Source organism: Prionailurus bengalensis, chromosome B4 (assembly GCF_016509475.1).
Source record: "Prionailurus bengalensis isolate Pbe53 chromosome B4, Fcat_Pben_1.1_paternal_pri, whole genome shotgun sequence".
NCBI classification, from domain to species: domain Eukaryota; kingdom Metazoa; phylum Chordata; class Mammalia; order Carnivora; family Felidae; genus Prionailurus; species Prionailurus bengalensis.
Window position 1 is genome coordinate 76948904 of NC_057358.1, and position 27083 is coordinate 76975986.

General features: G+C 37.7%; 1 protein-coding gene, 1 long non-coding RNA gene and 1 pseudogene across 2 annotated transcripts in view; 2 read left to right on the plus strand and 1 right to left on the minus strand.

The window, feature by feature from the left end:
* Nucleotides 1-27083, minus strand: part of FAM186A (family with sequence similarity 186 member A) — a 74886-nt gene that overhangs the window by 46085 nt on the left and 1718 nt on the right. The window contains exon 2 of the mRNA XM_043564262.1: nt 26811-27014. Coding sequence (XP_043420197.1) covers nt 26811-27014 — 204 coding nt within the window. The remainder of the gene's footprint in view (nt 1-26810; nt 27015-27083) is intronic.
* LOC122473386 lies at nt 934-7695 on the plus strand. Its single transcript, XR_006294661.1, has 4 exons — nt 934-1135; nt 1412-1422; nt 1575-1579; nt 7684-7695. It is a non-coding gene; the product is annotated as an uncharacterized LOC122473386 (long non-coding RNA).
* On the plus strand, nt 21154-22008 carry LOC122473048 (annotated as a pseudogene).

Sequence of the window (27083 nt, forward strand, 5' to 3'; positions counted from 1 at the left end):
TTACCACCATAGTAATGTTTTACAAACCATTCACATAATAAATAAACTGTTGAAACCAACCAGTATATAGGGTGACAAGAAATGGATACAAGCACTAACAACTGAAGTTAATTGTATACAAATGAGTAATATAAATACATTAGGAAGAAAAAAAACTAGCTAGTACCCTTGGGGGAAAAAATAATAATTTAAGGTTAAATACAAAGAATGGTTCATAAATGCTATACTAGTCAGTAAATGTATTTCTTGCATGGAAATGAGTTAGCAACTCTGAAACTACTCTATGGGTACATTAGAAATGAATGAATAAATAAATGTATTGTAGATAATAAGAACAGGGTTTCTCACTCTTATGAAAGAAGTTACAAATAAGGAATAGGAAAAGACTAAAAATGAACCCTATGGTATAGGATTGGAACCTGAACTATCAGTATTAAATCATGTTTTAAATATACACAAAGATAAATATAGATGTATATATCTACATAGGCTAATACATATATATATATACATATACATGTACATGTACATATACATATACATATACATATACATATACATATATTTTCTAGCTCTCTTTGGTAAGAGGGCCTAGAAGAAACGACACTCCAGTAATAATGAACAAACCTAGCCCCAAATCTTGGTTTCTAAACATCAGTCTCCAATAAAAGGAACAAGAGTTTTTGGAAAAATCATTGATTTCAGGGCTGGACAGGGAATGTATAAGATGATCCTGGAACATCTTGTGGTTCCAGAGAGATAGATAGATAGATAGATAGCCACTTGTTGAAAGAACACAGGAGTCGAGATATGTTCATCAGATTATTCCTTTCTGCCTGTGGACACTGCTGAGTAAGCATCATTAAAGTCTCCCCTCCCACAGCTGTCACGTCTAAGTCAGAATCTACTGAAGAGCCTGAATGGCTGCAGAAGCTTTTTTATCGGAGTTTTGAGCTTCGAAACAACTGATAAGAGTCTGAAGAACCATTTTGAGCAGTGGGGAACACTCACTGACTGTGTGGTAATGAGAGATCCAAACACCAAACGCTCCAGAGGCTTTGGGTTTGTCACCTATGCCACTGTGGAGGAGGTGGATGCAACCGTGAATGCAAGGCCACACAAGGTGGATGGGAGAGTTGTGGAACCAAAGAGAGAGAGAGAAGATTCTTAGAGACCTGGTGCGCACTTAACCGTGAAAAAGATTTTGGTCGGTGGCATTAAAGAAGACGTTGAACAACATCACCTGAGAGATTATTTTGAACAGTAGGGGAAAACTGAAGTGATTGAAATCATGACTGACCGAAGCGGTGGCAGAAAGAGAGGTTTGCTTGTGTGACGTTTGATGACCGTGACTCTGTAGACAAGATTGTCATTCAAAAATACCATACTGTGAACGGCCACAACTGTGAAGTCAGAAGAGCCGTATCTCAGCAAGAGATGGCCAGTGCTGCGTCCAGCCAAAGAGGTCGAGGTGGTTCTGGAAACTTCGGTGGTGGTCACGGGGGTGGTTTTGGCGGGAATGACAACTTTGGTCGTGGAGGAAACTGCAGTGGGCAAGGTGGCTTTGGTGGCAGTCGAGGTGGCAATGGATACAGTGGCAGTGGGGATGGCTGTCACGGATTTGGTAATGATGGAAGCAACTTTGGAGGTGGCGGAAGCTATAATGATTTTGACAGTTACAACGGCCAATCTTCAAACTTTAGACCCATGAAAGGAGGCAATTTGGGGGGGCCGAAGCTCTGGCCCCTGTGGTGATGGAGGCCAATACTTTGCCAAACCACAAACCCAGCGTGGCTATGGTGGTTGCAGCAGCAGCAGCTATGGCAGTGGCAGAGGTTTAAAAAAATTTTTTTATTTTATTTATTTATTTTTTAATTTTTTTTAACGTTTATTTATTTTTGAGACAGGGAGAGACAGAGCATGAACAGGGGAGGGTCAGAGAGAGGGAGACACAGAATCTGAAACAGGCTCCAGGCTCTGAGCTGTCAGCACAGAGCCCGACGCGGGGCTAGAACTCACAGACAGAGATCGTGACCTGAGCCAAAGTCGGCCGCTTAACCGATTGAGCCACCCAGGCGCCCCTAAAAAAATATTTTTAATGTTTATTCTTTGAGAGAGAGAGAGAGAGAGAGAGAGAGAGAGAGAGAGAGAGAGAGAATGAGCAGGAGAGGAGTGGGGGGTGGGGGGGACACAGAATCTGAAGCAGACTCCAGACTGTCAGCACAGAGCCCGATGCAGGGCTCGAACTCACAAACTGTGAGATCATGACCTGAGCCGAAGTCAGCCGGTTTTAGGTTTTAATTGCTACCAGAAAACAAAGCTTAGCAGGAGAGAAGAGTCAGAGAAGTGACAGGGAAGCTACAGGTTCCAACAGTTTTGTGAACTCAGCCAAGCACAGGGGTGGCAGGGCCTAGCTGCTACAAAGAAGACACATTTTAGACAATACTCATGTGTATGGGCAAAAAACTTGAGGACTGTATTTTTGACTACTTGTATAACAGGTTATTTTAGTTTCTGTTCTGTGGAAAGTGTAAAGCATTCCAACAAAGGGTTTTAACATAGGTTTTTTTTTTGCACCCATGCTGTTGATTGTTAAATTAAAAGTCTGATCATAACGCTGCATAAATGTGTCTTTAAAAAAAAGAAAAAGAAAAAGAAAGAAAGAACACAGGAGTCAACCTGAAGGAGCTCCTAATGGCCAGATCTGGAACAATTGAAGCAATAATAATAATAATAATAATAATAATAAATTATAACCTACAGGATAAAATAAATATCTGAGTCTCTATCAATATTAGTGAATAAATAAATGGAAGAGGTAGTTCTTGCTGGCACAGGGTTCCAATTAATAAATGTGGAAGAGGGAAAAGAAAATTACCCTTAGGTAACATCACAGTAATTGTTGCAGACAATATCTATCAATGAATTCCAAAATTCAGTGGACAAAAGTTGGAGAAGACACAGAATGTGCATAGTCTCAAAGTGTCTTCCCCAAGGTATTTATTAACTACACAGGGAAAAATAGTAACTTTACAGTAAACAAATCATTTTAACCAAGTGATCAAGGTCAACATGAGTCATAATGCAGACCCCTGTAATATGATGTACTAAGGATGAAGATCATTTATGGGGTATTTTTGCCCCCAAAATGCATAATCCCAATCCCATCATGAAAAATATTAGAGAAACCAAAAGTAAGAGACATTTAAAGAAGTTACATTCTTTGAAAATATCAAGATCTCGAAAACAATGAACAACCAAGGAAATGATACAGATCACAGAAGACTAGGGAGAAAGTAGGTGCTCTATGAGACCCTGGCTAGGATCCTGGGATAGAAAAACACATTAATGAGAAAACTGATAAAATCAAATGAGATCTTCAATTAATAGTATTGTATAAATTTTAATTTCCTGATTCTGGTAGTGTACTATGGCTATGTAATATGTTAACATTAGGGGAAGCTGATCTGAAAATATATGGAAAATCTATACTGTTTTGTGGCTTTTCTTTAAGTCTAAAAGTTTTATGAAATAAAAAAGATTAGAGAAAAAATTATTTTGCATTATTTACTACAATTAAATCAATGCATACTTGATTAACCAGCAATTCCATGCATAGATGAAATGCATGCATATGTGTACCAAAAGATATTCACAGAAATGTTTATAGTGATATCATTTCTAGTAGAGAACAACAGTAGAATGGATAAAATCATAAAATGGAATGATAGTAACAAAAATTAATGAACTATAGTTCCATACAAAGAATCTCCTAAACATAATATTAAGCAAAAGAAACCAGACATTAAAGAATATATACTGCATGATTCCATTTATCGGGCAAAATCAACCTACAATGTTAAAGATGAAGATAATTGTCTTTTGGGAAAATGGGGAGGTTTATGTGGTGCAGGTAATATATATATATATATATATGTGTGTGTGTGTGTATATATATATACATATACATATATATATACACATATATATATATACATATATATTTCTGGGATTTGTATATTTTGTGATAATTCATGTAGTACTTTTATTTATTTATTTATTTATTGGGAGAGTGCAAGCAGGGAGGGGCAGAGAGAGGGGGACAGAGGATCTGAACCTGGCTCTGCACTGACAGGCTGACAGCAGCAAGTCCAATGTGGGGCTCGAACTCTTGAACTAGGAGACCATGACCTGAACCAAAGTCAGGCGCTCAACCAACTGAGCTACCCAGGTGCCCCTCATGGAGTATTTTCAACTGTGAGTTTTCACTTATGTTTATTATAACTTTTAAAGTTTTTAAAAGAAGAGTTCAACCAATGCTTCCATTCTAGATGAAGTTACATGGATAAGATTCATCCTCTTATATAAGACAACTAAAAGAAGTCCACCTAAAATGATTATAAACCCCAGGGCTCACACAGGGAGGAGAAGTATACTCTGTTCCCAGATTGACTAAAAAGCTTAGTTCATAGGACATCTTATGGAGTATTCAGACAGGCTTTTGCCTCATAGTGGGGGCAAAATTAGCTGTAGACTAAATGCTCCTATAGTCTCATCTAACAATGAACAAAAGGATCAAACTACTGCTACATAAATGTGTCCTAAAAGTTTGAAGATATTTATCAGATTAGAAAAATGCCCAGCATCTAGCAAGATAAAGTTCACAATATCTGACATGCAATAAAAAAATATCAGGCAAAAGGAGTGACATCAGGGAAGATAGCTGAGGAGGAAGCACAGGAATCCATCTCTCCAACTAAACAACTGTATTGGCAGAGTGTATCTGATTTAACTAATTTGGGATTCTGGGGTTTATTCAATGCTTTACAACTTTTAAGGGAAGGCTTGACCAATAAAGTGTAATTTCAGCCTTTAGAACTATAGCCGGTATCCATTCCCCACCTTCCACCCCTGTTACAGGAAACGTTCCTAGAGCACCTTACAAGAGCTAGAGTAGGCAATAAGTATCTTCTCTTGTAAGTAAGAGATCTTTGTTCTGATTGTGAATTATTGTTTCAGATCAGGGAGGTGCAGATACAAAGCCAGGCTAGCGTTGTTGGAATCTCCACTGAGTGAAGCACCTTTCAAGGGGTTTAAAGATATAGCTTCTGCTCTTTTCCTTTCAGTTTCTTTTTTGCCCCTTTGGGAGCCAGACATTTAAAGGGTAGGAAATCCAAAAGCAATTATATGTTTGGGGGAATTTAGAAAATCATTATGCATGCCCAAAAAAAGATGCAGGCTGATGCCTGGCACATAGAGATTAAAACAAACAAACAAAACAAAACAAAACAAAACAAAAAAAACCCTGGAGATAGTGGAGAAGGATATTTTCATTTTCAGACTTACCATATTATAACATTCAAATGTCCAATTTTCAACAATAACAACAAAATCACAAGAGACACAGAGAAATAGGAAAGCATGTTCTGTTCAAAGGGAAAAAAAAGTTGTAAAAACCATCAACAAGGAAGACCAAATTGCAGTCTTCCTAGACAAAAACTTTAATAAAATAATAAAATAAAATAAATAAAAATTTAAAATAAAATAAAAATTTTAAATAAAATAAAACAACTGTCTTAAAGATACTTAAAGAGTTAAAGGAAGACATGGACAAGGTCAGGAAAATTATGTATGAACACAACAGGAGTATCAATAAAGATATTTAAAAAAAACATAAAAAAGATCCAAAATGAAATTCTGGAGCTGAGAAGTATATCTGAAACTTCCAAAAACAAAACAAACAAACAAAAAAGAAAACAAAAGAAAGAAAGAAAAGAAAATTCCACTAAAAGGATTAAAAATCAGATTTAAGCACACAGAAGAATAAGCTAACTTGAAGATAAGATAGTTTAAATGATGGAGTCTGAGGAACAGAAAGGTAAAGTGAACAGAACCTAAGGGACCTGTGGAACACCATAAAGAAAGCAATATATACATTGGAGGAGTCCACAAAGGAGACAAGAGAAAGTGACAGATTATTTAAAGAATTACTGGCTGAAAACTTCCCAAACTTAAGGAAATACATGAAAGTACAAATCTAGAAGCTCAATGAATCCCAAGTATGCTAAACTCAAAGAGACCCATGCTGTGACAAATAATAACCGACTATCAAAAACCAAAGAAAGAATGTTCAAAGTAGCAGTAGAGACACAACTATCACATACAAGGATCCCCATGAAGATTATTAGCAGAATTTTCATCAGAAACCTTGGAGGCCCCAAGTCAATGGGTTGATGTATTCAAAGTGCTGAGAGAAAAAAAAAATGTAAATCAAGAATTCTATATCTGGCAAAAGTGTCCTTCAAAAATAAGGAAGAAATTAAGACATTACCAGACAAACAAAAGCTGAGAAAGTACATTACCACTAGACCTGTCCCATAAGATATGCTAAGAAGAGTCAGGTTGAAATGAAAGTACTCAAAACTCTGTGGAGGGGAAATAAAGATCCTGATAAAGTCAAATACATAGGCAATTATAAAAGCTAACAGAATCGTAATTTTGGTTTATAACTCCATTTCTTATTTTCTACATTATTTATTTATTTTTTAAATTTGTTAATGTTTATTTTTATTTTTGAGAGACAGAGCATGAGCTGGGGAGGGGCAGAGAGAGAGGTAGACACAGAATTCAAAGCAGGCTCCAGGCTCTGAGCTGTCAGCCCAGAGCCTGACACAAACAGTGAGATCATGACCTGAACTAAAGTCGCATGTTTAACCAACTGAGCCAGCCAGGCGCCCCCATTTCCTACATTAAAACACAAATGCATAAAAAACAATTGTTAGTCTGTTTGGGGGTACATTATGTACAGATGTAATTTGTGACCTCAGTAACTGAAAGGAGTGGGGACAGAGCACTATAGAGGCAGAGTTGTTGTACGTGATTAAAGTTAAGCTAGTATAAATTCAAACTAAGATTGTGTAAATTTACAAAATTATTTGTAATCTCCTTGGTAACCAAAAAGAAAATAAGTATAGAATATACACAAAAGGAAATAAGAAAGGTATCAAAACATTTCTTTAAAATACACACACACACACACACACACACACAAAAGATGACAGTAATGTAAAAAATAAGGGGGAAAGCTATAATGCAAAGAGAAAATAAGTAACAAAATGGCAACAATTGAGCCCTCCTTATCAGTAATTACTTTAAATTTTATGAATTAAACCATCTTATCAAAAGCTAGTGATTAGCAGAATAGATTTAAATTTTTTTTTAACGTTTATTCATTTTTTTGAGAGACAGAGAGTGAGTGGGGGAGGGGTGGAGGGAGAAGGAGACACAGAATCCGAAGCAGGCTCCAGGCTCTGAACCGACAGCACAGAGCCCGATGTGGGGCTTGAACTCACAAACTGTGAGATCATGACCTGAGCCAAAGTCAGACGTTTAACTGACTGAGCCACCCCTAGCAGAATAGATTTTTTTTTAACTATGATTCAACTATATGCTACCTATAAGAAACTCATTTTATTTATTTTTAAAGATTTTATTTTGGGGAATGCAAGCTGGTGCAGCCACTCTGGAAAACAGTATGGAGGTTCCTCAAAAAACTAAAAATAGAGCTACCCTACGACCCAGCAATTGCACTACTAGGCATTTATCCAGAGGATACATGTGTGCTGTTTCGAAGGGACACATGCACCCCCATGTTTATAGCAGCACTATCAACAATAGCCAAAGTATGGAAAGAGGCCAAATGTCTATCGATGGATGAATGGATAAAGACGTATTACTCAGCAATCAAAAAGAATGAAATCTTTCCATTTGCAATTACGTGGATGGAACTGGAGGGTATTATGCTAAGTGAAATTAGCCAGTCAGAGAAAGACAAAAATCATATGATTTCACTCATATGAGGACTTTAAGAGACAAAACAGACGAACATAAGGGAAGGGAAACAAAAATAATATAAAAACAGGGAGGGGGACAAAACAAAAGAGACTCATAAATATGGAGAGCAAACAGAGGGTTACTGGAGGGGTTGTGGGATGGGGATGGGCTAAATGGGGAAGGGGCACTAAGGGATCTACTCCTGAAATCATTGTTGCACTATTTGCTAACTAATTTAGATGTAAATTTTTAAAAATGAAAAAAAAAAAAGCCCTCAACCACCACAACTTGTTCTTCATGCTCAATATTCAGTGATGTTAGGTAGTTTAAGGTCCTCTTGAAGCTGATTAGGTTTAGCTGTAGCAATTAGGGTCCTCCTGAAGCTGGAGATGTATCTTTGTCACTCATGTAACAAGGCTGCTATACGAAGAGGAATGGATATTCAGGAGACAATCAGAATGGCAGAGAAGGTAGGGGAGAATAATAGGAAAGCTTTGGAGGCTTGAAGTATAAGAGAAGACAGCTGAAGGATTAAAAGGGTATATGATGAGGGTATCAAGACTGACAAAGATAGAACTCACAATTTTGTCGAGAACTGGCACTATTTATCTTCATCTGGTTTTGGAGACATAACTGCAATGAAATATATTTGCCATGTTGCTCCAAACCAGGGAAACTTGTTTCTAATATTTCAAGACACTTCTCAGGGTTTTCTTTTTCTTATTAAAACATTATTATAAGGAATTTTCCCCTTAATTGCTGGATTGCCACTCAGGACTGGGTGATCTTCAAGTCCCAACACAGAGGTAGGCACTTTCTGTAGTGGGAAGATCCAATACTGAAGTGCTTGTTTGGAAATGTTTATAAAATAGATACACATCTGGTAAATGAATGAACAAAGAAATGAAGAAACATTGATAGAGGAAAGCTTTCACTCTCATTGCTGCTTTTACAATCTCAAATCTGTTTTTAAAAGGAGATTTGAAGCTTTCTGCTGGTTTTAGTTTCTTAAGATCCTTAAAAGGCGGGAAACTGAACCTTTGAAATTCAATGGGAGAAAAACAAGAAAGGTATAGGCATTCAAAACCATGTGTAGCAGAAATATCAGGAGACCTCTGACAGATCATTTCATCTCCCTGAATCAGTTTCCATCTGCAAAATCATTGATGAGCTTTTGTGTCAAAAATTAGATCATCTTTGGCTTTTCAAGATGCATGGAATTGTATTGGGCAGAGGTTTCCTGGGCAAGAATGCTCTATTTCATTATACTGCTAATGTAGGAAGCTCCACCAAGCACTGGGGAAAATGGTTTCACTGTCAATGAAGGCTGCTATGTGAAGCAGGGACCTATGTTTAGTTAGTGTCTGAGTCTATCATCACTTCAATCTTTCCTGTTGAAAAGTGAATTACTGTAATGAGCTCTTATATATGCAGTCAAGCTGAAGAAATGGGAACAGCGTGCTGGTTAACTAGAGACTCCTCTATACCTTAACAATCTTGTTTATGACTAGACTGAAGTTTTCAGGACTCAAATATTTCACTACTTCTCAAAGGAGCTATTCTGGTTATTATCTAAATGATGTCTAATGAACCATCCTGAACTGAAAAAAAATAAAAGATTTTATTTTATTTTTAAGTACTCTCTGTACCCACCAAGGGGCTCAAACATACAAACCCAAGATCGAGAGTCACATGCTCTACCAACTGAGCCAGCCAGGCACCCTATAAGAGACTCATTTTATTTTTAAAATTTTTATTTGTTTATTATTATTTTAGAGAAAGAGAGAATGAAAGCTTGCAAGTTGGGGAGGGGCAAAGGGAGAGGGAGAGAGAATCTCAAGCAGGCTTCATGCCCAGCATGGAGCCCCACGTGGGGATTGATCTCACAACTGTGAGGTCATGACCTGAGCTGAAATCAAGAGTCAATCACTTAACTGACCAACTGAATCACCCAGACACCCCACAAATAGACTTTAAATCAGAAAAGATTACAAGAGGTAATAATAAAAGGTCCAATACGGCAAGAAGAAACAGTTATAAACATTTATGCACCTGATAACATAGTCTCAAAATTTAAGAAGTGAAAATTGACAGAATTGAAGACAGAAATAGTTCTATAATAGGGGGAGACTTCAATAAGTGACTTTCAGTAACAGAACAACTAGACAGAAGATAAGTTAGGAAATATAGAACTAAAACAACACAGTAAACCATCTAGATATAACAGATGTATACAGAACACTTCAATAGAATACAGTTTTTTCAAGTGCATGTGGGACATTCTTCAGGAGAGACCATATGTTAGGCCACAAAACAAATATCAATATATTAAAAAATATATCACATGAAGCATTATTTTTTACAAACACAATGAGATAGGGGCGCCTGGGTGGCGCAGTCGGTTAAGCGTCCGACTTCAGCCAGGTCACGATCTCGCGGTCCGGGAGTTCGAGCCCCGCGTCAGGCTCTGGGCTGATGGCTCGGAGCCTGGAGCCTGTTTCCGATTCTGTGTCTCCCTCTCTCTCTGCCCCTCCCCCGTTCATGCTCTGTCTCTCTCTGTCCCAAAAATAAATAAAAAACAAACACAATGAGATAAAGTTAGAAACCAATCACAGAAGAAAAACTAGAAAATTCACGTACATGGAAATTGACATATTCTTAAGCAATAAATGGGCCAAAGATGAAATCGCAAGGGACAGTAGAAAATACGTATGGATGAAAATGAAAACACAACATACCAAAACTTATAGCATGTGGCAAAAGCAGTGCTAAAAGGGACATTTAGAGGAAAAAACTCTAGGAAGTTTATATGAAAAAAAGATCTCAAGTCAATTACCTAATTTTACATGATAAGGAACTAGAAGAAGAATAAACTAAATCTGAAGCTAGCAGATGGAAGAAATTTATAAACAGTAGAGCAGACATAAATAAAAGAGTAGAGGGGCGCCTGGGTGGCTCGCTTGGTTGAGCGTCCAACTTCAACTCAGGTCATGATCTCACACTCATGGGTTCGAGCCCCACTTAGGGCTCTGTGCTGACAGCTCAGAGCCTGGAGCCTTGCATCGGATTCTGTGTCTTCCTTTCTCTCTGCCCCTCCCCCACTCACACTCTGTCTCTCTCTCTCAAAATAAATAAACATAATAATTAAAAAATTTTTAGGGGCGCCTGGGTGGCTCAGTCGGTTGAGCGTCCGACTTCAGCTCAGGTCACTATCTCATGGTTTGTGAGTTTGAGCCCCGCGTCGGGCTCTGGGCTGATGGCTCAGAGCCTGGAGCCTGCTTCCGATTCTGTGTCTCCCTCTCTCTCTGCCCCTCCCCCATTCATGCTCTGTCTCTCTCTGTCTCAAAAATAAATAAACATTAAAAAAAATTTTTTTTAATTTTTTTAAATAAAAGAGAAAATCAATAAAACAAAAGTTGCTTCTTTCAAAAAAAAAAAGAAATCAACAACAATGATAAATCTTTAGCTAGATTGACTAAGAAAAACAGAGAAGACTTAAATTACTGAAATCAGAAACCAACATGGGAACATTACTACTGATTCTACAGAAATAAACAGGATTATGAGAGGGTACTATGAACAATTGTATGCCACCCAATTGGATAACCTAGATAAAATGGAACAATTCCTAGAAACACAAAACATATAAAGACTGAATTGCAAAGAAATATAAAATCTGAAAATATAAAATCTGAAAAGACACAACTATAAAGGGAAACAAATTGGTAATAAAAAACTTCCCAACAAAAAAAAACCTCTATGCCAGATGGCTTCATTGATGGAATCTACCAGACTGGAGACTTGATATGTCCCTGAGGTAGGCCAGTGAATGTGTATTGCTGGCCTTGCCACCTGAAAGCAAACTGTTTCTGGTTGTCTTTATTGACAGGTATGAATTTGTCATATCAGTAGCTGCATACCAGCTACCAGAGGATGTGTTAATTTGCTCAAGCAATGAAACCACATCTGGCACACAGCTGCAATTAGAGTCACTATCTGCTTAATTAATTTTACAATAATCCACTTTTAGTCTCCAAGATCCCTCTGTCTTCTGCACAGGCTAAATAGGCAAGTTGAATGAAGAAGTGATGGGAATCTCCACTCTTGCATCTTTCCTTGATGGGGGGAACTTACCTCTACAATTCCTTTAGAGATGCAGTATTGGTTTGGGTTTACTATTTTCTTAAGTAAAGGAAGTTCTAGTGGCTTCCACTTGGCATTTCCCACCATAATAGCCTTTATTCCACAGATCAGGGAATCAATGTGGGGATAATGCCAGCTGCTGATTATGTCTATTCCATCTATGCATTTCAGATCTGGTGAAATAATCACACGATGGGTGCACCATAAATTTTTGGCAGTGTACCATAGTCATTCCTCAAAGGACCCAGCCTTGTCTTTATTCAAAGGGTTCTGGGTCTGTAAAGTGGCTCAAGTCTGGGAACTGATTGAGGGGCCATGACTCTTTTTATGATTCAGTTTAGACTTTTGTTCACTTGACCTAGAAATATTCTACTTACACAGTTCAAATGAGAATTTAGTAAGCTTCTTGTCTATTTCACTTCTAGGAACATCGTAATCAACTAGCCAATGTTATAGTTCTTTATAAGGCCATTTTGATTGATGCTTTGACTCTGCTGTCCATTACAGTAACCACAACCGCCTTTGGTGGTTGAGTACCACAACTTGGCCCCTGTCACCTCAGGATTTAATTACTCCCATTGTACTTAGGTTTCCCAATTCAGTGACTGTGTTTCCCACTGTAAGGTCTGGACTAGAAAGGCAATCACAGAGCTTCCCAAGGATTCCCAGGCCTCTCTCATAAATTCATTTCTCACAGTCACAGTAAAAGGTATATCTTTTGAACTTCTCTGGAGTGGTTCAGTAGGTTCTAAGTGACAAATCTGCTGTAACATTCCAGTCTCCCTAAGCCTTTGAATTCTTTCCTCTACATTAAACCAGGGCAAGTCTGGTGTTTCTTTCTCACTGTGGGCAATCTTCTGGTCCACATTTCAGCCAACTGACCAACCAACCAAGCAATCAACCAGTTAGAACCTTTTCTAATTCCCCAAGCTGTAATATTAAATACAATTTCTCTGGTTAATGAGCCCATATCAATAAATTCAGCCTGACCCAACTTTATGTTCCTCCCATACTCTTATATCCCATATCCCAAACTCTTTTTTTTTTTAATTTTTTTTTCAACGTTTATTTATTTTTGGGACAGAGAGAGACAGAGCATGAACGGGGGAGGGGCAGAGAGAGAGGGAGACACAGAATCGGAAACAGGCTCCAGGCTCTGAGCCATCAGCCCAGAGCCCGATGCGGGGCTCGAACTCACGGACCGCGAGATCGTGACCTGGCTGAAGTCGGATGCTTAACCGACTGCGCCACCCAGGTGCCCCCATATCCCATACTCTTAATACCCATTCCTACACATATTCCCTGGATTTCCATCTGTAAACATGAGAAAACTCAAGTCATTCTTTGGAGTGTAGTGCATGTCCTCATGGATCACACTTTGAACCTCACCTTTAGTGTCCTGCTGCATTTGAGTATAGTTATAAGTCTAGAAACAAAAAGATGTGGTGAGTGTGGTTCCTGGAAAAAACTCAGTGTTATCTTGCATGGCACCTGCCTCAAAGAGGTCATTACAGTGTCTTCAGACAATTAAGGGTTAATCCCTTCAGACAGGAGTGGAGAGGCCACTACTACTATGGGCAAAGAGGCCACTCCCATGGATATGAAGAGGCTGCTCCTATGGAGGGTGGAGAAGTGGTTCCCCTGGTGAAGCACACTCATCAGAATTTAGAGGCTTAATGTCCCAAGGTTTATCAGGGCCTTCCCACACATCCCCATTCCAATTTTCACAGTCCTGTTCCTTCCTAATCAACGTCTTCACTTTAACAGTAGACATCCTGCAAGGCTGGGAATTCAACTTGCATTGTAATTCATCCAGTCAGAGAATGAGATTCTTGGTTTAATTTTAAGCAATCTCAGCCATGCAGCTATAGGAGATAAGGGTCTCCTTCAGGACACACAAAGAAGCTTTCAGGTCATTCATGTCGTGCTTGAGCTAGAAATTTGTATCCCTGAGCTCATCCTTTTCTTTCCCCCACTTTATCCAGTGACATTAGGAGCAAGCAACCCATCTCATTATATTTGTTAGTTTGCCAAAAATGTCTGAAAGTATCATATACACAGTCACCCAGATTCTTGCTTTTTAAAAGCTATTAACTAGGAGTATCCAATAGTAATATTTTACATATCTTAATTGACAGACCAAGTTAAGGACTATCAGTGCTCTCTTTAACACTGGAAATGGAGTCATTCACATCTTTAAATCTAATCAGATTAGAAAGCCAATTCCAGAAACCCTAAACCCAATTCAGAAAACTTATCCTTAAGATTCTATTCCTTCAGAACTGCTTTCTCTATACCAGACTCTGTATTAGTAGTAGTAGCATTCTCCAGAGAAACGAACACTGGAATATATATGTACACAGATAGATAAATAAATATATATAGATATATATAAAGAGATTATAAAAAATTGATTCGCATGATTATGGAGGCTAAGAAATCTCACGATTTTCAGTTGCCAAGCTGGAGAGCTAAGATAGTCTATGGTGTAGTTCCAGTCAAAAAGCCAGCAGACTCAAGGCTCAAAAATGCTGATGTTTCAGTTCAAGTCTGAAGGCAGGAAAAGACTGGTGCCCCAGCTCAAGGAAGGCAGGGAGGTAGAGCTCCCTTTTTGTTCTATTCAGGTTTTTAATTGACTGGATGAGATCCAATCACATTAGAGAAGACATTCTGCTTAATTCAGTCTGATTTGAGTGTTAATGTCATCCAGAGACATCTTCATGGACTTACTCAGAATAATATTTGGCTAAATGTCTGTGTACCCTGTGGCCTAGTCCAGTGGACACATAAAATTAACTATCACAACTATCACCACAGGAAAATATTTGCAAATTATATATCTGATAAGTGGTTAATATCCAGCATATATAAAGACTTCCTAGAACTCAACAAGAACAAACCCAGTTCCAAAATGGGCAAAGGACTTGAATAGATACTTCTCCAAAGAGTATATATACGTGGCCAACAAGCACATGAAAAGATGCTTAACATCACTAATCATTCGGGAAATGCAAATCAAAGCCACAATGAGATACTTCACACCCATTAAGATGGCTATTATCAGAAAGGGAAAAAAAATAAGTGTTGGTGAAAATGTGGAGAAATTGGAACCCTTGTGCATTGCTGATGGGAATGTAAAATGTTGCAGCCACTACAGAAAAAAATATGGCAGTTCCTCAAAAAATTAAAAATAGAATTACCAGGGGTGTCTGGGTGGCTCAGTCGGTTAAGTGTCTGACTCTTGATTTCAGCTCAGGTCATGATCTCACAGTTGTGAAACTGAGCCCAGTATCAGGCTTTGTGCTGAGAGCATGGAGACTACTTGGAATTCTTTCTCTCTGTCTCTCTCTATCCCTGTTCTGCTTGTGCGTGCATGCACTGTCTCTCTCTCTAAATAAATACACATTAAAAAAAATTGAAGTACTATATGAGCCAGAAATTCCATTCCTAGGTATAAAAAGAATTTAAAGCAGGGACTTGAACAGATATATTATACTATATGTTTATAGCAGCCTTATTCACAAGAGCAGAAAGGTGAAAGCAATGAAAATGTCCACTGATGAGTAAATGGATAAACAAAATATGATACATACATACAATGGAATATTAGCCTTCAAAAGAAAGGCAATTCTGATACATACTACAACCTAAATGAACATTGAAGACATGCTAAATGAAATACACGAGGCACAAAAGAACAAATACTTTATGAATCCACTTATATAAGGTATCTAAGAACAAATACTTTATGAATCCACTTAGATAAGGTATCTAAAGGAGGCAAATTCATAGAGACAGAAAATAGGATGCTGGTTGCCAAGGTTTGGGGGAAATAGGTGGTTATTGTTTAATGGGTCAGAGTTTCTGTTTGGGATGATTAAAATTTCTGAAAATAGTGTTGATGCTTATACAATACTGTAAATTACTTAATGCCACTGAATTGTATGATTAAAAATACTTAAAATAAAAAATTTTATGTTATGTAAATTTTACCACAATAAAAAAATTGAAAAATGGGTAATTGCCTTTTTAAAACAATAATTGAAAGGTAAATAAATATTTATAACATATGTAGAAGTATGATATGAATACCACAAAGGCCAGGAGAGAGAAAATGGTAGAATATTGTTGTAAGGCTCATACGCTATTCAAAATGGTAGGTTACCATTTGAAGGTAAATGGTGTATACTACAAACCCTAAAGCAACCACTTAAAAGGTGAAACAGTGTTATAGCTAAGAAGTCAATAAAGGAAATAAAATGGAATCATAATAATATAATATACTTAATCTAAAAAAAGGTCAGAAAAAATAAAATGAAACAAGAAAACAGATGGAACAAACAGAAAACAAATAGCAAGAAAGTAATTTTAAACTTACTCATATTAATAATTACATTAACTACAAATGGTCTAAACATCCTATAGAAGGCAGAGACTGTCAGGTTGGATTTAAAAAGAAACCCAGGGGCACCTGGAGGCTCAGTCATTTAAGCGTCTGACTTCAGCTCAGATCACGATCTCACAGCTCATGGGTTTGAGCCCCATGTTGGGCTCTATGCTGACAGCTCAGAGCCTGGAGCCCACTTTGGATTCTGTGTCTCCCTCTCTCTCTGCCTCTCCTCTGCTTACACTCTGTCTCTCTCTCTCAAAAATAAATAAAACATTTAAAAGAATTTAAAAAAAACCCAATTATATGCCTTCCTATAAGAAACTCACTTTAAATATAATAACCCAAACATGTTTAATGTAAAATAGAGAAAATGCAAAGAAGGTAACACTCATCAAAAGAAAGCTAGAGTGGCTATATTAATAACAAACAAAAATAGATTACAGAGAAAAGTATATTACTAGAAATAAATAGGGTCATTTCATGGTGGTAATATGGCCAATTCATTGAGAGGGCATAGTAATTCCATACGTTTAGCATATAAAACAGAGCTTCAAAGTACATGAAAAACTTTGATAGAACTATCAGAAGAACTAGAAGAATTCACAATTATAATTAAATATTTCTATACCTCTGTCTTGATAATCGATGAAGTTGAGAAGAGATAATGGAAGACTTGTACAGTACTATCAGCCAATTTGATGTAATCATTATTTATAGGGTACACCGCTCAATGAAAGAATACAAATTGTATTCAATGCATACATAACATTTACCAATTTAGACCATATTCTGGGCCTTAAAACAAATTTCAAGAAATTTACAAGGATTCAGATCATATGGAATAAGTTCACTGATGCCAATGAAATTAGAGATATGTAAGAGACAAAAATCTCAAAATATTTGGAAAATAAACACTGTTCTAAATAACCTATGGGTTGAGGAATAAAATCAAAAGGAAAATTGGAAAGTATATAAAACTAAATGAAAATGAAAATGAAACATTTTCATTTGCATTGCAAAGGGAGATATACCTCTTCTTACAAAAGAAAAAAGTTCTCAAATCAATGACCTCAGCTTCCACCTTAAGAAACTGGGAAAAAAGAGTATATTATATCCAACGTAAATAGTGTAAATAAAATAATAAAGATCAGTGTGGGAATCAGTAAAATAGAAAACAGAATTAGAGGGGCACCTGGGTGGCTCAGTTGGTTGGGTGACCGACTTCGGCTCAGGTCATGATCTCACAGTTTGTGAGTTCGAGCCCTGTGTCGGGCTCTGTGCTGACAGCTCGGAGCCTGGAGCCTGCTTCAGATTCTGTGTCTACCCCTCTCCTGCTCACACTCTGTGTCTCTCTGTCTCTCAATAATAAATAAACATTAAAAAAAAAAGAAAAAAAAAAGAAAACAGAATTAGAGAAAATCTGTGAAGCCAAAAATTGGTTCTTTGAAAATAGCAATAAAATTGATAAACCTCTAGCCAGACTGATAAGAGGAGAGAGAGAGAGAGAGAGAGAGAGAGAGAAGAAAATTACTAATACCAGAAATGAAAAGTGACATTATTACAGATTCTACAGATAATAAAGGGTTAATAAGGGATTATTGTGAACAATTTTAGGCCAATAAAATTACCTAAGATAAAATGGACAAATTACTTGCAAGATGCAAACTGTGAAAGCTCACTCAAGAAGACAGATAACCTGAATAGCCCTGCAATTTTTTAAATTGAATTTATAGTTTGAAACTTTCCCATGAATTAAACCGCAAGTCTATATGTTTCTACTGATTATTTCTCCTTACCCCGCCCAAACACTTAGTGGATCCTACCAAACATAAAAGGAAATGCCAATTCTCAACAAAGTCTTAAGGAAAATTAAAAATATTTTACTTGAGTTTATAAAGCTAATATTAGTCTGATGCCAAAACCAAAGTATTAAAAGAAAACTACAGGGCACCTGGATGGCTCAGTTGTTAAGCATCTGACTTTTGATCTCAGCTTAGGTCTTGATCTCAGGGATTTTAGGGTCACGAGTTAAGCCCCATGTTGGACTGCATGCTGGACATGAAGCTTACTTAAAAAAAAAAAAAGAAAGAAAACTACAAACCAACATGTTTTGTAAACATAGACACAAAAATTAACAAATGTTAGCAGATTGAATGCAAGATAATACAAAGAATACTACATTATGAGTGAATGGAATTTATCCACAAAATGTGAGGTTGGTTTATCAGTCATAAATCAATGTAATTCACTATTTTAACAGATTCAAAAAGACAAAAAAGAAATCACATGATAATCCCAATAGATGCAGTAAAACCTTTTGATAAATCCGAGTATCTATTCCTAATTAAAAATCTTGGCTGGGGCGCCTGGATAGCACAGTCAGTTAAGCATCTGGCTCTTGATCTGGGCTCAGGTCATGATGTCGGGGTCATGATTTCATCAGGGTTGTGAGATCAAGCTCCATGTTGGAGCCCTGTGTGAGGCTCCTTGCTAGACTTGGAGTCTGCTTAAGATTCTATCTCTCTTGTGCTCTCTCTCTCTCTAAAAAAAAAAAAAAAAAACAAACAAAAAAACCCCACAACCAAACAAACAAAAAAACCTCAGAAAACTGAGAAAAGAAGAGAATTTCTCCAACTTGATAAAGAGCACCATAAAAAAATATACTGCTACAATTCAAAAGACTGAATTCTTTCCCTTAACATCAAGAAGAAAACAAGGATGTCTCATCACTTCTACTCAACTTTATACTGTAGTTCCTTGCCTACTCAGTAAGTTAAAAAAAAAAAAAAAAAAAAAAAGCAAGCTTGGGGCACCTGGGTGGCGCAGTCGGTTAAGCGTCCAACTTCAGCCAGGTCACCATCTCGCGGTCCCGGAGTTCGAGCCCCGCGTCGGGCTCTGGGCTGATGGCTCAGAGCCTGGAGCCTGTTTCCGATTCTGTGTCTCCCTCTCTCTCTGCCCCTCCCCCGTTCATGCTCTGTCTCTCTCTGTCCCAAAAATAAATAAACGTTGAAAAAAAAAAATTAAAAAAAAAAAAAAGCTTATTTATTTTTCCCCTCCCCCACAAAAAACAGTTTAAAGCCACCACTGGGTGGCTCAGTCAGTTAACCATGATCTCATGGTTTGTGAGTTTGAGCCCCGCATCAGGCTCTGAGCTGTCAGCATGGAGCCTGCTTGGGATCCTCTGTCTCTCTCAAATTAAAAAAAAAAAACAAAAAAGCAAACTTAAATGCACACAGACATAAAAGGAGGAATCAAACTGCCTCTATTAGCATATGATAGGGTTGTCTATGTAGAAACCCCAAGGAATATATGAAGAAAATCTATGAAGACTAGTAACTGGGTTTTATTATACAAGATGCACATACAAAAATGTATTTTATTTGTACATATTAATTGAGAACAATTGAGAATGGAAATAAAAAAACAATACTATTCACAATATAGTATAAAAAAATGTGAAATACTTAGGGACTAACAAAAGATTTGCAAGGTCTAGCACTTGGGAGAAAAATTAGACCTAAATAAATACAGAGATATTCTGTGTCCACAGGTCAAAGGACTCAATATTAAGTTCTCAATTCTCCCCTAATTGATCTATAAATTCAATACAATCCCAATCAAGACACCAGCAGGCTTTTTTCCCCCCGAGTAGAATTTGACAGACTGATTCTAAATTTTGCATGGAAATGAAAAGGGAGAAAGTAGTATGGATAAAGACAGTTTTTAGGTTATGAATGTTTGAGTGTGTCCCTCCAGAAAAAGAAGCGGAGGAAAGGGGGATAGAGGAGGAAATGGGGATAGAAGGAAGATGTGAGCAAACAAGTTGGGCGTAATTGAAAAAGAACAAAATTGGAGAACTAAAAATACATGATTTCAAGAATGATTATAAAACCTCAGTAATCAGAAAAGACACTGCAGTATTAGAATAAAGATAGGGGCTCCTGGGTGGCTCAGTCAGTTGAGCGTCGACTTTGGCTCGGGTCATGATCTCACGGTTCCTGAGTTCGAGCCCCCGGCCGGGCTCTGTACCTACAGCTCAGAGCCTGGAACCTGCTTCAGATTCTGTGTCTCCCTCTCTGTCTGCCCCTTCCCTACTCGCATTTTCTCTCTCTCTCAAAAATAAATAAACATTAAAAAATTAAAAAAAAATAGGGGCGCCTGGGTGGCGCAGTCAGTTAAGCGTCCGACTTCAGCCAGGTCACGATCTCTCGGTCCGTGTGTTCGAGCCCCGCGTCAGGCTCTGGGCTGATGGCTCGGAGCCTGGAGCCTGTTTCCCATTTTGTGTCTCCCTCTCTCTCTGCCCCTCCCCTGTTCATGCTCTGTCTCTCTCTGTCCCCAAAATAAATAAACGTTGAAAAAAAAATTAAAAAAAAAAATAAAGATAGATAAATAGATCTAGAGAACAGACTAGAGAATCTATAAACTCACACATACATGGTCAATTGATTTTCAATAAAGGTGCAATGCAATGGAGATAGGATAGTCTTTTCAACAAATGAATCTAGAATAATTCTTTTTAATGTTTATTTTTGAGAGAGACAGAGTATGAGTGGGGGAGGGGCAGAGAGAAAGGGACACACAGAATCTGAAGTAGGCTCCAGGCTCTGAGTGGGCAGCACAGAGCCCAACAATGTGGGGCTTGAAATCAGACTGCGAGATCATGACCTGAGCCAAAGTCGGAGGCTCAACTGCCTGAGCCACCCAAGAGCCCCTGTTTTGTTTTTGTTTTGTTTGTTTGCTTTTGACACCTCAATCAATATCTGATATCATTTACAAAGTAAGATAAAATGAACCATAAAGCCAAGCCCAGAGCCAAAACCATATTTCACAACCAGTAGGACAATCATGTGACTGTTTGGAGCCCTCAAGGCAGGAATCATCAAATTGAATATGCAATGGAAGCTGTCAAACAAGGTTCAGCCACAGTTGATCTGAAGAAAAAACAAAAACAACAACACATAGTGTTGGTTGCATTGAAGACAGCATAGTCAGAGCCTGCAGCTCATCAGAAAAAATTCTCCATGTTGACAACCATATTGGTATCTCAGTTGTGGGACTTACTGCTGATGCTAGACTGTTATGTAATTTTATGCACCAGGAGTGTTTGGATTCCAGATTTGTATTTGACAGACCTCTTCCTGCATCTCATCTTGTATCTCTAATTGAAAGCAAGACCCAAATACCAACGCAACGATATGGCCAGAGACCATATGGTGTTGGACTGCTTATTGTTGGTTATGAATATGGGCCCTCACATTTTCCAAACTTGTCTTATCTGCTAGCTATTTCGACTGTAGAGCTATGTCCATTGGAGCTTGTTTTCAATGAGCTCGAACTTACTTGGTGAGACATATGTCTGGGTTTATGGAGTGCAATATGAATGAACTGGTTAAACATGGTCTGCGTGCCTTATAAGAGACACTGCAGAACAGGACTTAACTACAAAGAATGTGTCCATTGGAATTTTTAGTAAAGACTTGGAGTTTACGATTTATGATGATGATGATGTATCTCCATTCCTGGAAGGTCTTGAAGAAAGACCACAGACAAAGGCACAGCCTGCTCAACCTGCTGATGAACCTGCAGAAAAGGCTAGTGAACCAATGGAACATTAAGTCATAAACCAGTTCTTATGCATGTTATCAAATGTGCAAGAATTCAGGATCATGTACTGATGACAATAATCTATACTTTGCACCAAAATATGCAGGGTCTTATGGTATGTTTGAGGAATCAGTCCAGATGTGAGTTTTTTCCAAGCAACTTCTCTGAAACTATGTAATGGTGTGCATTTTTCTTTGAGAGTGTCTATATAATCATTTTCTAGAAAGTATAATTATTTGTACTAATGTTTTTATATGAAGAGCATAGTGTCTGTGTGGTTTTAAAGACAACTATGAAATAAAATTTTTTCACTTGCCAAAAAAAAAAAAAAAAGACACGTTGAACCATAGACATAAATGTAAAATCTATAAGTATAACTCCTAGAAGAATACATAGGAGAAAATGTTTGTGACCTTGAGTTAGTCAAAGTTTGCTTTGGAAGAAAGAAAACATTGATATATTGGACTAAGGAATTTTGTTCTTTGAAAGACACAATTAGTAGAAAAAAAGACAAGTCACAGAATTGGAAAAAATATTTGCAAACCACCTATCTGATAAAAGTTGTAATCAGAAGATATAAAAATACTCAAATCTCAATAATGAGAACATAGACCAATAAACTTTTAAAATATGGTCAAAATATTTAAACTGCTAGATGGGGCGCCTGGGTGGCGCAGTCGGTTAAGCGTCCGACTTCAGCCAGGTCACGATCTCGAGGTCTGTGAGTTCGAGCCCCGCGTCGGGCTCTGGGCTGATGGCTCAGAGCCTGGAGCCTGTTTCCGATTCCGTGTCTCCCTCTCTCTCTGCCCCTCCCCCATTCATGCTCTGTCTCTCTCTGTCCCAAAAATAAATAAACGTTGAAAAAAAAAATTTAAAGAAAATATTTAAACTGCTAGAGAAGACATACTGAGTGCAAATAAACTCATGGAAAGTTGCTCAAAATCTCTAGTCATTACAAAAATGCAAATTAAAACCATAATGAGATACTATTATATACCTTTTGGAATGGTTAAAATTAAAGATCTAGACTCTCCAACCCTTCAGAGGGTGGAATCTATTATTTTAATTTTTTTTAATGTTTATTTATTTATTTAAAAAAAAATTTTTTTTTTCAACGTTTATTTATTTTTGGGACAGAGAGAGACAGAGCATGAACGGGGGAGGGGCAGAGAGAGAGGGAGACACGGAATCGGAAACAGGCTCCAGGCTCTGAGCCATCAGCCCAGAGCCTGACGCGGGGCTCGAACTCTGCGACCGCGAGATCGTGACCTGGCTGAAGTCGGACGCTTAACCGACTGTGCCACCCAGGCGCCCCAATGTTTATTTATTTTTGAGAGAGACACAGAGTGTGAGGGGCAGAGAGAGAGGGAGACACAGAATCTGAAGCAGTCTCCAGGCTCTGAGCCGTCTGTCAGCACAGTGCCTGATGTGGGGCTCGAACTCATGAACTGTGAGATCATGACCTGAGCTGAAGTCAGACACTTAACTGACTGAGCCCCCCAGGTGCCCCTGGAATGATTAAAATTAAAAAGACTGAAAACATGAAGTATTGATAAAGATGTGGAATAATTGAAAACTCATATACTGCTTGTGGGAATATAAAATAGTATAACTACTTTTTAATGGTTTTTATTTAAATTCCAGGTAGTTAACATACAGTGTAATATCATTTTCGAGTGTACAATATAGTCGTTCCACACTTCCACAAAACATCTTAATCCTTATCACCTAGGTAAATACCTAGTAGTACAATTGCTGGATCATAGGGTAGTTCTATTTTTAACTTTTTGAGGAATCTCCATACTGTTTTCCGGAGTGGCTACACCAGTATGCATTCCCACCAACAGTGTAAGAAGGTTCCCCTTTCTCCACCTCCTCACCAACACCTGTTGTTTCCTGTGTTGTTAAATTGTAGCCATTCTGACTGGTGATATCTCACTGTAGTTTTGATTTGTATTTCCCTGATGATGGTACTGGCACAAAAATAGACACGTAGTTCAGTGGAACAGAATAGAAAAAACAGAAATGAACCCACAACTATATGGTCAATTTATCTTCAACAAAGCAGGAAAGAATATCTAATGGAAAAAAGATAGTCTCTTCAACAAATGGTATTGGGAAATTGGTCAGCAACATGCAAAAGAATGAAACTGGACCACTTTCTTTTAAAAACATTTTAATAATGTTTTTATTTATTTATTTTTGAAAGAGAGAGAGCTAGCAGGGGAGGGGCACAGAGAAATGGAGGAAGAGAATCTCAAGCAGTCTCTGCATTGTCAGCACAAAGCCCGAAGCAGGACATGAACCCACAAACCGTGAGATCATGACCTGAGCCGAAATCAAGAGTCTGAAGCTCAATCAACAGTCATAGGCTTAACTGACTAAGCCACCTAGGCACTCCTGAAACTGAAACACTTTCTTACACCACATGCAAAAATAAATTCAGAATGGATTAAAGACCTAAGTATGAGACAGGAAACATCAAAATCCTAAAGGAGAACATAGGCAGTAATTGCTTTGACATCAGCCACAGCAACTTCTTACTAGATATGTCTCCTGAGGCAAGGGAAACAAATGCAAAAAACAAAAACAAAAACAAAAACAAACAAACAAACAAACAAAACTATTGGGACTTTATCAAAATAAAAGGCTTCTGCACTGCATAAGAAACAATCAACAAAACTAAAAGGCAACCTACAGAATGGGAGAAAACATTTGCAAATGACATGTCTGATAAAGGTTTAGTATCCAAAATATATAAAGAACTTACAAAACTCGGGGCGCCTGGGTAGCTCAGTCAGTTAAGCGTTGGACTTCGGCTCAGGTCATGATCTCGTAGTTTGTGGGTTAGAGCCCCGCGTCGGACTCCGTTCTAACAGCTCAGAGCCTGGAGCCTGCTTCAGATTCTGTGCCTCTCTCTCTGGCCCTTTCCCACTCACACTCTGTCTTTCTCTCTTCCTCAAAAAATAAATAAACATTAAAAACAAACCAAAAAAAGAACTTCTAAAACTCAATACCCAAAAAACAAATAAACCAGTTTAAAAACGGTCAGAAGACATGAATAGACATTTTTCCAAAGGAGACATCCAGATAGCCAACAGATATATAACCACTTTTTAACAGTTTGGTAGTTTATTTTAAAATCGAACATTTATGGGGCGCCTGGGTGGCTCAGTCGGTTCAGCGTCCGACTTCCGCTCAGGTCACGATCTCACGGTCTGTGAGTTCGAGCCCCGCGTCGGTCTCTGTGCTGACAGCTCAGAGCCTGGAGCCTGTTTCAGATTCTGTGTCTCCCTCTCTCTGCCCCTCTCCTGTTCATGCTCTGTCTCTCCCTGTCTCAAAAATAAATAAACGTTAAAAAAAATTAAAAAAAAAAAAAGAAGAAGTGTTTCCTTCACTAGCCAAATTGTGACCTGTGACTTCTTAAAAAAAAAAAAAGATAAAATCGAACATTTACATACCACGTGACCCAGCCATTCCAACCTAAATATTTACTCCAAAGAAATGAAAGCATAGGTCTACAAAATAAGTCATGAAAAAGTAAACAAACATTCATAGCAGTTTCAGTTGTAACAACCCCAAGTCCAAAGCAACCCAAATGCCCATGCCATGGAGAAATACTCAGCAATAAAAAGAATGAACTATTGGGGCACCTGGGTAGCTCAGTCAGTTAAGCGTCTGACTCTTGATTTTGACTCAGGTCAAGTTCTCATGGTTCATGAGATCAAACCCTGCATCAAGATCCTCATTGGGCTCTGCACTAACAGGTTTTTTAAACCTTAAAAAAAAAAAAAAAAAAAAAAAGAATGAACTATTCATATCAATAAGAATGTGGATGAATCTCAAAATAATTATGCTAAAAGAAAGGAGACAGAAGAAAGTGGATGCTGTATGATTCCACTCTCATAAAATTATTTTAAAATACAAAATAATCTATAGTAAAGAAAGCAGATTGTCAGTTGCCTAGAGATTGGGGTGGGGGTGGGGAAGGGTGTGTGGGAGGAATTTTAATGGAGTGTGAAGAAACTTTTCAGGAGTGATGGGTAAGTTCATTATGTTGATTGTGATGAAGGTTTCGCAGGTTTTTATGTATATCAAAACTTTTATACTTAAAAAATATACAGTTTATTATGTGTCAATTATATTTCAGTAAAGTTGTTAAAAGCAAATACCAGGTTATTGTTCTTTGTTGTGGAGAGTTGGAACAGGAGTAAGTTTATGCGGAGAATGAGAAAGTACAAAAATTTAGCACTCCTTAAACATAGGAAAAAACTTCCCTGAATTAATTTCTTTTAATCTGATTGGTTTTGTTGTATTCTGTTTGACAGACTAAAATGCAGTATAGCCTTAATTATTTGGGGTTTATTGGATTGTTATACTATTTAAGCTTTTTGTTCATGGTCCTTGGATTTTTCTTGGCCAACGAAATCCCCTTCCATGAGGTGTTTGGGGGAAATTAAAGGAACTGGAATTCAAACCAAGCTGTTTCTTCTTGTTAACAGCTCTTTGACAAAAACTCAGATGAGAACAAATTAAAACTATTGACTGAAATTAGATACTAATATTAGCTGTAGATTTTAATTTTTCTTTCTACCCCAATCACTCAATCGCATGTGTGATTTAATTCTTAAAAGGTTTGATTAATTCTGATAGGAAAGTTAAAGAGATTAACATAAAATTGGAGCTTGTAATCCACAGTCAGATGAAATTGTCATCTGAAATCATAGTTACCTCAAACACAAAGATCATGAAAATAAAATGAGTTCCAAAAAAAATGTAGCTTATCATTGATCATTAAAAAAGAAAGTTGTAATCTGTAAACTTCTCATTTACTACCTACCTCTCTGGCTCGACAAAGCTGTGCGTGCTCAATTCTAGAGATGACATTCTGCACTGCCAGTGGGATCTCCAGCTTAGGGACCTCTGATTTATACAGGGCTTTTACGGACGTGATGGTGGAATCCACGGCTTCTTTTTCTGATTCAGATTCAGTGTCTATCCCACTTTGCATTTTGATAACTATATTGAAAAGTTGAGTGATTTTCTTTTATTTCTTCTCTTCACCGAGTATAGGCAAATGATAATATCCACGAGGAAGCTGGAAGAGGTCTTT